The 11,521-nt window shown below is 34.7% G+C and overlaps 1 protein-coding gene across 1 annotated transcript; it reads right to left on the bottom strand.

Moving 5' to 3' along the window:
- Positions 1–4,676: 4,676 nt before the first annotated feature.
- LOC129922468 (uncharacterized) lies at positions 4,677–8,755 on the bottom strand. The gene is made up of 2 exons (XM_056008703.1): positions 8,097–8,755; positions 4,677–7,540 (listed from the first exon to the last, which is right to left on the bottom strand). The coding sequence occupies exons 1-2, from the start codon at positions 8,186–8,188 to the stop codon at positions 6,256–6,258; spliced, it is 1,377 nt and encodes a 458-aa protein (XP_055864678.1). The 5' UTR covers positions 8,189–8,755; the 3' UTR covers positions 4,677–6,255.
- Between the last annotated feature and the right edge of the window lie 2,766 nt (positions 8,756–11,521).

Below are 11,521 nucleotides of genomic sequence, written 5' to 3'. Positions count from 1 at the left end.
GTAACGTTCCATACAAATAAACTAGTGGTACTTCTGGTACTGGATATCAGTACTCAGCTTAACAACAGCTGCAGAGAAAAAAAAATAGAAAAAGCTTATATAAGGAAAAGGACTGCACATTTACAGTCATGTCTCTTTCTCAATACCGACTGTACAATTTATATCCCTTCTTCTATATCATACAAAATAAATTAGTTACCATTAACAATGTGATTATTTTTCCATTGATTCATATTTTGTTATGAATAATGGCAATCAGGTCGTACGTTATGCGCTCTGGACGTTCGGTTGTCTCGATGGTCCCGGGTTCAAACCCTGCCCGCTGCCATCCCCCGTCATCCTGCCGGAAGTTTGGAGCTAGGAACTTGAGATCAAACATTTGACGATTGTTCAAAGTTTCCACTTGATCCGAAACTGGGAAGTGAGAGAAATAACGTGTACACATTTTGTGCCGGACATAATGGAGTGAGTTGATGCAAGCTTTGTAAACACATTCACAGAAGATTGTCTTAACTTTTGGCTGCTAGTCACTTCCCAAAAGCCTACCCTTTCCAGAAGTGTCACGTTAAATCTAAGTGTCACGCTACAACCAAGGTGTCGCACCAAAACCGAAAATGTCACGCTACAACCAAAATTGACAAATAGTCAGCTACCAAGGAATGTAGGTTAACAAAATGCTTGATGAAGAACATAATTCCGAAGTTAGGAAACAGAAACAAGACTTGAAGATAAAATCTTTTTATTCTTGAGTTTGCTTGAAATAGATGCAATAGCTGGTTCACCATGTAAACCATCCTGTTTACTGCAACGGTCTAGAAACGACACACATTGACACATCTTGTCTGTATTATTCAACTTCAAAAGCAATTTTTTTTTTTTTGTTTTAATTATATTGGACTATAGGTGAACGTGTTATACAAAGGGAAGCAATTCCATGGCCTTAAGAAAATATCGATTTTTTTGTTATGTCCCTTCATATACAAATATGATTTTTAATCTGATTTTGGTTAGGCCATTTGCTGTGCTACTGGTCTAGCTATTAAGACTTCGATTATTTTTCACTGAGTGTGGTATATAAATAAAGTTTTATAAACTATACTGGAAACGGCATGCTTTTCTTAGTACAACACCTTAAAAACTTAGCAGTTACTATTCAACAAAAAACTACACATTATTCATATTCTGTGCAGAAATAATATATTGGACCGAAGAAGAAGAAAAACGTGAAATAGGCCTACAGTGTATTTATAGATCCAGTAGTATTGAGTCAGGCTAGAAAAGACTAAAAAGAAAGAAAAAAAAACTAGACTCTAGAACATAGGTTTAATCTGCGTACTGCATTCTGAATGTACCGGTATATAACTATTTCTCTTTGTAAGAAGAATGATAAAATATTAAAGCGAAACAAAATCTTTATTTTTTAAATATTCCTAATAGAATGAATTGTAATCATTTCGAAGATATTAATACTACGATACACACCAAACAGGTTATTGGTCAGCTCGAGAGACTCAAGGCTGGAAATAATTGACATACATTTTAGTTTTACTCTTATTGTTTGCTTAGAAAAATGTCAGGGTTAGTTTTCTGATTGAAAATGCCTCTTAGAGGCTTTGTTTTAAATCTGCACTTAGTTTAATATGGTCTAGTATTACAAGGTCTAATTTAAAACAGTGGTTTTGCTTTTGAAAGAGGCGCGCCTCTAAAATAAGCGATGCTCCACTAGGGTGTAATAGCAATGATGCTTTAGTCAAAGATAACACACACATTCTTTTTCTCTTACAAATGTGTTATTTTCTTTTTTTATATAAAAAAAAATTAGATAAGGTAATTTTATTGCTCTAACATAAATGGAAATTAAGTTTGACTACAATTGGCCACCTCAGAATAACTACTAGGCCCTATAACAAAAAAAAAACAGAGCCGGATTTAAGTATGTGCAGGACCTGAGGCAGAATTTTTGTGGCGGCTCCTACACATTTTTCGAAAGCTTTAATATAAATCCACTTATTAATTTAAAAAAAAAACAACTAATATCTAAAAGCATGCCACGTTATAAAAGAAAGAAATATGTATTTTAGTAACAAAAAACTATTTTTTTTTAGGGTTTACGCAATGTAGTAAATCCGGAGTATATTATGAGAATAAGAGCAGACTATAAGCGGACACTTATAGCCACGACAGTGTTGTCTACTGTAAGATGTGAAGTAGTGTTGGTAGAAATTCGAAACAAGTGTAACAGTAACAAGGTTACAAAGACAGTTTGTGTGGAAACAAACTTTAAAAATCGGCCCCCGAAAAGGTCCCGCACAGGCAGGTAAACAGGCAGGCTTCAATATTTTTAGAAAGAATATCAGAAACTATGAACTATCAACAACTACAAAAAGATACAAAAAGAAGAGACGTGCTTGTGTCGAAAGTGCCACCGATACAGTTGTATTGTTCAAGTAACGATTTGATACCACTAGTGATGGGCAAAAGTTAACTAAAAAGTTGCTAACTTTTAGTTTAACTAAAAAAAATTAGTTAAGGCCAAAGTTTAATTAAAAAAAAAAAGTTTAGTTAAAATCCTAGTTTAATTAATTTTTTTTAGTTACAAACTAAAAAGTTTAATTACAAATTTTACAAACTTTTTTAACAGACATACCAATAAATATTTAGATCTATGTAATTTGGAGAATATATGTAATAAATAATAGAGAGGAGAAATAACTAGAGGGTGCACAGGTCACTAGAAAGCCTTTTGACCTTTACCCTATAATGGTCGCTATTCCCGCCAATTCAATGTATTTGAAAGGCGAGAAAAATAAACGTGTTCATTATATTCTAGCAAGTTTCGCTGCTTGATAAATCCTGATAATTCCTTGCTTCTATTGATCTACATTTTGTTGCTTTTTTTTTTAAACACCAGTGTGTTCCCGTATAGTTGCAGACAAAGAATTTTGCTTTACTATAGATCTAAAAGAAATGTCGACTCTTTCTATTTTATTTTAAAACTTTTTACTAGTAGATAGATCTAGAGTCTAGTGACGTCTAGTCTATTAGTATTAGAATTAGTCTAGACTACTATAGTCATAATAGTCTATATTTAATTATTTTAGTCTCTAGGCTTAAGTAGATTCTAACTCTTAGTAGTCTTAGATCTAGATGTAAATTTAAAATTATAAGTCAATAATATAGATCTAGGTAGTTTCGTATTCCCCCCGAGTCACGTGGTTGTGTGTATACAACGCGCACCGTGCTTAGTTTTAGTTAGTTTGTAGTGGGAATCTGAAGCGTTTTAAGTCAATATTTAGTGGTTTCAATTTACTCATTAGCGCTAAACTATAATTTGTTAATAACAGGAGAATCTACAGATAATTTTTTTTTATAGTTTCAACTAAAACAAATAGTTAAACCTTTGATAGAAGGTACCGAAGCGTTGGCCTATAATCTGCCATACTGAGATCAAGATTTCTTGATCTACAATGAATGACTACACTTACAGTTCTTAGCGTTCGGGTAACCAGTCCTAGAAAAAAAAGTAACACTTTCATCCCCCCCCCCCTTTTTCCTCTCTGCCCAAAAGTAAATAAGCTTGAACTTGAGTGTGTGTATTGGTGGTCAGATAGCTCTAGGGCTAGTGTGTAGTCGATATGTCGACTAGTTGTTATAAAAGATAAAAAGACTGCCATGTGTTTTCCTTGTGCGTAATAGGCTTGAGTTGTTTAGCGAACAAATAACATATCTGATAGTCAAGGATAAATCGAGATCTACTCTTACAGTTACACAGGCCAAATGTGTCTTACCCCGCCCTTTCATTGTTAAATTTGGTTTCTAAGTAATAAAATAGATCTAGATCTATTTCGTCAACGCATTTTTGAAACTTTAATGTAACATTTTGTGAATTTCTTAAAAATGATAGAACTTTTAATAACATAATAATACATCATGTATCCAACACAATAACCGGAAAATGAAATACATAACGTTAAAAAATAGCTGAAGTTTATGAAAATAACAATGTTTCAACTAATTTTGCCCATCACTATCTAAAGGTAACTTATATTAGAACTTGGACAATTACTTCTAATTTCTTTCTATAATAGTATTCTAATTCTAGTGATTCTATTAAGATCTACATCTATCCCATAAAGACATTTAAGGGGGATGCACAATGAAATTTCAATTTTTGTAATTTACAGATAAATAGAAAAGCTTTATGCATGACTTGATAGAACATATAGAGACATGAGTAACCATACACATTTTATGAGTGTAGCCTTTTGGGTTGCTATGGAAATGGCGGCCATCTTGAAAATAAACAATGTTTACAAAATTCTTAAAATATTCTAAAGTACTCAAATTTTTTTTAATTTTTTGATTGCACCTGATAGATATTTGAATCCCATAGGTAACTGGCTAATTTTGTTTTGAAAATTATTACTGGTTTAATTTTTATGAATTTTTAAAATTTTTATTTTTTTCCGACCCCATTTTTCATCTGAGGTCACATCATTATTTTTATTTTTTTATGAAATTTATTATACATATTGAAAATTTTTGCAGCCTATTACCTATGATATACTATCAATAGACTACATGTGAAAAATTATTAGTCTAACTTATACAGAACTAAAGATTTTGAGATTCTTGTGGACAACATGCACCTAAAAATACATTTTGAGAAAAACGCATTTAAAGTTTTTAAAATGATATAAAATATTTATTGTAACCATAAAAATGAAAAAAAAGGGAATATTTACATAAAACAACATAATAGATAATAAAAAAAACAAAAAACTATTCATTAAAATGGCCTGATTGATAGGTTGGACCTTCTAGAACCTCTGCCCGGTGCTCATGCTCAATTCTTCGTTTTTTCAAGTTTTTTCTCCTGGACACTAATGCGATTGATTTTCTTTTTCTAACAAGCTGTAGTTTGACATTTTGCTTTTTCTCACTAGAAGAAATGTTCTTTAGTGTCCAGGGAATGCCTAATATGTCAAAAACTGATCTGATGCCAACAGGTCCATTATTGAAGGCTAAAACAGCAAGGTATGTCGCAGCCCTTACCGTTTTTAATGTTGCGAATTCTGTTTTGGGGCATCTTTGCCAAATGAGGGAATGAAAAGATTCATTGGCGTTTTGTGTTCCCATTCTAGAACATCTTTTTAACAGATCTGTGTCTGTTAGTCTTTTCATTATAGGAAATAACAGTTTACCTATTTCTGATGTGATGGTCTGGTTGTGTTTTTTATATGGCTGTTTTAGTGCCTCTGATCTCTTAACCCACGAAGCGTCTTAAGAAACTTTCCCTGGCGTTCGGGGAGTTTTAGCATTTTTAATGCATGTTAGAAAATGGTCTTAAAATGCCATAAAGTGAAGGTTGATATCCATGTTTTATATATATTCTGAAAGGTAATTGGACAGCGAACACTATAGATCATATATTGAACACCTGAATTTGATCAGTTGACCTTGACCCTGACCTAATTAGTATGATTGATTTTTTTTATCAACAAAAAAGCTTGTTTGCTGACCTCTGTGAGAAACATTTTTAGAGCTATAACAAACGTTTTGATGTAATTGGATAGCCCATTTATTTTCCTTTATAAATAGATATAATTTTGTTAAAAATGGACCATTAAATTTGAAAAAAAAAATTTTTTTTAGTGACTTGGTTACCCTTTTAATACAACTAACAGTGAAGGAAAAAAAAATAGATAAAAATCGTTTTTTTTTTGTTCAGTTTAGTTAAAAGCATTTAAAGATTGAAGAAATAGAATACTTAATGCATAAAGAAGTCAATATTATCATTAATATGCTTCAATCTATCTTAAAATGTCTTAAATTTCACTAAATTTTGACTAGGTCTAGGTGCAGATCCAGTCCGGTCTCTAGTCTAGAGTCTAGATATAGACTCTAGACTTTAGATGACTACGGACAGTACGGACATAAATCATCGGCCTCTTCATGAATAGATCTAGATCTAATATATAAAATATTCTCATTATTCCTAGATCTAAATCTAATTGTAATATTAAAAAAGAACAACTAAAAGTATTTGAAACTTTATGTTTTGTAACATCTTATGGACCCGGGCTAGCATCGGACATTGCAAGAAAAATTCGCCGGTGAATAATCAGAATGTAAACACAAAAACAGATGGGGAAATGGGCTATTTTTGGATCTGACAGGAAGAAGAATGTCTAATAGATCTGAAGTTTAAAAATGGTCACTTTAAAACGTGGATTGGAATAGAAAATCAGCAGTCTAAAGTCGGCCGATTATATCGGCCGGGACGCCACAGAAACGAAATGTCGGCCGATATAATCGGCCGACGACGCTTCGTGGGTTAAAGTGACACCAAGATGTAGCGCCATCAGGACACAACCTGTGGTTATGATCTAGGTCTGAGCTCATCATATGAAAAAATGAGCCCATAACAGCCAGCTTCATTTTTTGAATGTCGGGAGCATTTTGGCGCAGAGCTTTGGAATAGTAATTTGTAATTTTTTCAATTTTTGGCTTTGTAAGCCTATAATTTAGTTCTTTTTTGTTAGACATTTTTAAATTGTTCAAAGCATTAAACATTCTTTTTGAGATGTGGTTAATGCAGTCCTCTTTTAAGATTTCTACATCATATCCTGAGTTGGTAATGGCAGATGAATGCGATTTACTATCGCCATCACACAGCATCGTGCCATAAACAAGTTTTCTGGATGCCACAGAGCGCGAAAAGATTTTGGATGCTGCTGCGGCCTCCATTGCATTTGCTGAGCCACTGAAGTTTTTTTGACACATATGCTTAGAGGCATCAAAGTTTAGTTCTGCAGAGTTTGAATCACAAACATGGCAATAATTTGATAGGACTTCGGTGTCGATGACGAGTCCAGTATCAAAATCAATAACTGTGCCAATTCCTGAATGAGATGAGTGGCCCCTTTTATGCCAAGTCCCATCGAAAGAAACTGTAATAACAGGACAGCCTGTTGAACTTATTCTTTCATCTGTAGTTAGAGGTTGTGAAATGTTTCTTCCATGCACAACAGCAGATGCCCTAATCATACATTCTTCACCAGCTTCAATTATAGCGGAATTGACTATGTTAGCTAGATTGTTATAAGTATTTCTGTGCATGCAGGGCATACTCATAAGTCCACAAAACCTATCAAATTTAGAATGCGAGATTCCAGATTCTTTTAATGCAGCGACAGCGCGGACATTAATATCCAGATGAACATCATTACTTTTTTTTGAGGTCCAGTCGGACCACAAATATGTTTCACAATTTAGGCATTTGATTTTAATCAAATGAGCCATGCCTTTTGATTGTGTGATGCACATAGTTAATTTGTTGTCAAAGCAATGTGGACAGCACAACAAGGAGACCATTGTGGTCAATTGCATTGAATTCATCATGACGTATATGAAATCTTCAGGCAGCCTCTTATTGGTGTTATCAGCGTTAGTAACTGCAGTTAGGGATATTTTTCGCTCAGCTGCACTTGCAGGCTGTGTTGTTGCTGCTTCAGATCCAGCTGTATCCAAAACAGAGCTGCAAACAAATAAAAAATAAATTAGAGGGTCTTTAAAAAAAAATTCAATAGTATGAAAGTACACGTCACATCTATCACAACATGAAGATTATTTTAAATTTTATAATGCATTTTAGAAATCATAAAAAGTAAAGAATGTATAGAGACATGTTACATGTAATATAGATCTATATATGACAATATGTACTAGATCTAAAAAAAACCAACTAAGACCAAGACTTGAGTTGAAGTTGAAGTCCTACAATACTGTTCAATACATCATCATACACGATAATCAGATAATCTAATCTCTAGAGATTATCTAGTTCTAATGTGATCTATGCTCCTAATATAGACTAGATCTATAAAAGGATAGATCTCTATGTTTGCAATCATTTTCATGATATTTATTTAATGTCTATAGAATCTAGATTCTAGATCTAGATCTAGATGTGATTCATTGGATAAACACGTTGTCGAACTCAAAGAGCCAAGGTTTCATAGTCATTATTTTATGTGTCAGCACACGCTTGTCTAGTAAATAAAAAAAAAAGCAAACTCTAGATCTAGACTTACCTTTGTAATTGTGCATTTGTCTTTGAAGCATGTCGTCCTCTGGGCTTACAGTAACGTTTTTTCTTTCCAAACATATAACCTTTTGTTGGCATTTCTGAGTTTCAATAATGAATCGATTGTTGATGTGATGGAAGTTTACAGAAGAAGGACCGGTTCACGTCATGTGCGCATGCGTGCATACTTTGTAGTTACGGAAGCTTTTTCAGTGCGCATGCGTGTAATTACAGTAACTATAGAAGCTTTGATGGTGCGCATGCGTAAATATGGCTTTGTGGGTGTGTATATGAGGATATAGGGGAAAAAAAGAGGTAGTGACGTATTTTGAAAGTTCATTGCAGTACTATTTATTTATAGAATGAGAAACCATGCACATAATCGGAACTAGAAAAGTAGACCTTTGTATCGATACCATCTGTTAGGGATGAGAGCGTACATTAGCTTATCAACTATAGCTTACAAAATGTTGATTTTTCACCAAAACATCAAAATTTTGCTTATATATCTACATTTAAAATACAAAATTGATGTATAAAACGTATTTTTTTTAGTATTCTGATAGGGAATTCGTATTCTAGACATTTTAAACTATTAAAATCAATTAATTTTAAAATATCGATATTTTTGACCTAAATCTATGTTTTCTCACTGTGCATCCCCCTTAAATCTTTTTTTCATGTGCACTAATAAATGTTTATTACATTTTGCTAAAGAGATTGGTTGTGCTTTATATTTTTCATGTTTGGCTGCTTCGTCCTTAAAAAAGGTCAAAATAGTTTGTAAAAGTTTAACTAAAGTTTCTTAGTTTAGTTTAACTAATTTTTTCAATTTGTGATTAACTAAAAGTTTAATTACTTTTTTTTAGTTCAAACTTAGTTTTAGTTTAACTAAAAAAATTTAGTTTAGTTCCCATCACTAGATACCACAGGATACGGAGATTTAATAAAGCTATTATTATTGCAGTGTTAATATTCATATGTATTGAATGAACTAACAGTTATAAAGATATAGTTAAATCCTAGGTATCACTTACAAAGTCCGCATCGCGAATGAAGAGATTAGAAACAGGATTAATACAGCAATTAGACCCCACGATGACCTGCTAACCAAAAAACGTAAACTCAAACTCTAAGGCCACATCACAAGGGCCTCAGGGCTAGCAAAGACCTTCTTTCAGGGAACAGTACCAGGAAGAAGATGAAGTCAGAGAAATGACAGAGGGGAATGGAAAAAGACGGTTGTCAGATCCTGTGTGGTGCCCCAACGGTCCAACAGATAAAGAGATAGGAGAAAGTGAAACTGAAGTTAAATGTGAACCTGTCCAAACTGATGTTATTGAATGATTATCTAATTGATCTAATTGTTTTGTACAAGGGCTAATCTTATCTTAACTTATCTTGGTTTGATCTCAACAAATAAAACTTTTCCCTTTAGTTAAGTGTTGCAGATGTATGGCCTTGCGCTGTATAGTTCACCTCTATAATATGAAACACTGCTTATTAATTGTTGTTTTAAATTAAATTCCGCTGTATTTTGTACTTAGATTTCTCTTGTCGATTTTCTTTTTCCGTTCTAAAAATCAAGTTTTAGATGATTTTGAATCGTGCATAAAGTATTTGCGTTCTACTGGCGCCAAGATTGATCTGAAAATTGGTTGAAAGAATGAAATACAATGGACAAGAAAACACACACACGTTTGCACACAAAAACAAAAACAAAATGAGACTCGGCAATGGAACACTGTTGTACAAAGAATCATTTCAACTGTTCAGTTTCTCACAGGACGGAATTGAGCACTTCGTAGCATTGTGAATCGATTCTTTTCTACCAAACAAAGGAAATTTTGGGGGACTGGTCGCATTGCTAAGTTTGATTCCTGCCTAGAAGATCACGTATGAAGTAAAAAAAAAACAACAAAGAAATTCATGATCATTACCTGGGTAAAAATAATTCAAAATACAGAAATTAATCTAATTGCCAACGCTGTCATGAAAACAAATTATTGAAATTTCACATTATTTTCGACTGCACACCTGATGCTGGTCACCAAAAGCTATGGTATTTTGAATATGCCACCAAAAGCTATGGTATTTTGAATAGGTCACCAAAAGCTATGGTATTTTGAATAGGTCACCAAAAGCTATGGTATTTTGAATATGCCACCAAAAGCTATGGTATTTTGAATATGTCACCAAAAGCTATGGTATTTTGAATATGCCACCAAAAGCTATGGTATTTTGAATATGTCACCAAAAGCTATGGTATTTTGAATATGCCACCAAAAGCTATGGTATTTTGAATATGCCACCAATAGCTATGGTATTTTGAATATGCCACCAAAAGCTATGGTATTTTGAATATGCCACCAAAAGCTATGGTATTTTGAATATGCCACCAAAAGCTATGGTATTTTGAATAGGCCACCAAAAGCTATGGTATTTTGAATATGCCACCAAAAGCTATGGTATTTTGAATAGGTCACCAAAAGCTATGGTATTGTTACGAATCTCACTATCCAGGCTCTCTGCAAACTGCACCATACACCACCAACTTAAAGAACTTGACAACTCAGGGCTCCAAAGCAACGTAAAGGTTTAATGTCCATAAATAACAGCCAATACTGTACAATTGGCAGCACGTAGAACAGAACAAATAGCTCTGCGATAACAAATATCTCTCCGATAACACCGTTCCGCCGTATCAAGTCTTGCACTGGCCTCTCCGTCTCGTTCCGGGCTTGCACTGGGTTCAACAGTTCAGGACTGACTTCACACACTTGGGCTCGTTGTGTCGGACTCGATCACAGACCAAGATCAAGACGCCGTTCGTCTCAACTGTACTTGATAGTACTCCGCACTGAACCGTCGTAATGCTCCGTACAGAACCACACCGCTGAACTGTGCTGTAGTCGACCGTGTTCTGAACTCTTGTCGTGAACCTCCTTTCTGAACCGTCTTGACTGCGTCACCTCCGCTCTTATATAGGGTCCCTACTGGCCTTCTCGAACCGGACAGAACGCCGCTCGACGTTTCTAGGTGGTCAGATGACTACAACTCTCGTGACGCCCCTGAGCTCTGTTCACGTCGGCGATCCTTCCCGAACTCTCTTGTTGACACTCGTCTCGGCCGATCGTCGTAACTCGTCACGGTTGACCGCTCGTCTAGCGCTGGCCTGGGGCGATTTGCGTCGGCTGACTAAACACACACCACTACCCCCATCTGTGCCACCACCAGGTTTATAACACTGCCCCCTCCTTAGATCTGTCCGTCCCGGACAGAATCAACATCATGGCATTGGCTGTGAAGTTTCATCGCTGTAGGTGGGGGTCGATCGGTGGCAGTTGGCTTGCCTCTTGAGCTTGACGGAGTCATCCATGTTGCAGTCAGCAATGGTCGCTTCCTTCTTCTTTGCCAGTTTGCCTTGACCTG

This window comes from Biomphalaria glabrata, chromosome 13 (genome assembly GCF_947242115.1).
Source record: "Biomphalaria glabrata chromosome 13, xgBioGlab47.1, whole genome shotgun sequence".
Taxonomy (NCBI): Eukaryota; Metazoa; Mollusca; class Gastropoda; family Planorbidae; genus Biomphalaria; species Biomphalaria glabrata.
Note: the sequence above shows the minus strand (reverse complement) of the source record. Positions and strands in the feature narration are given on the sequence as shown.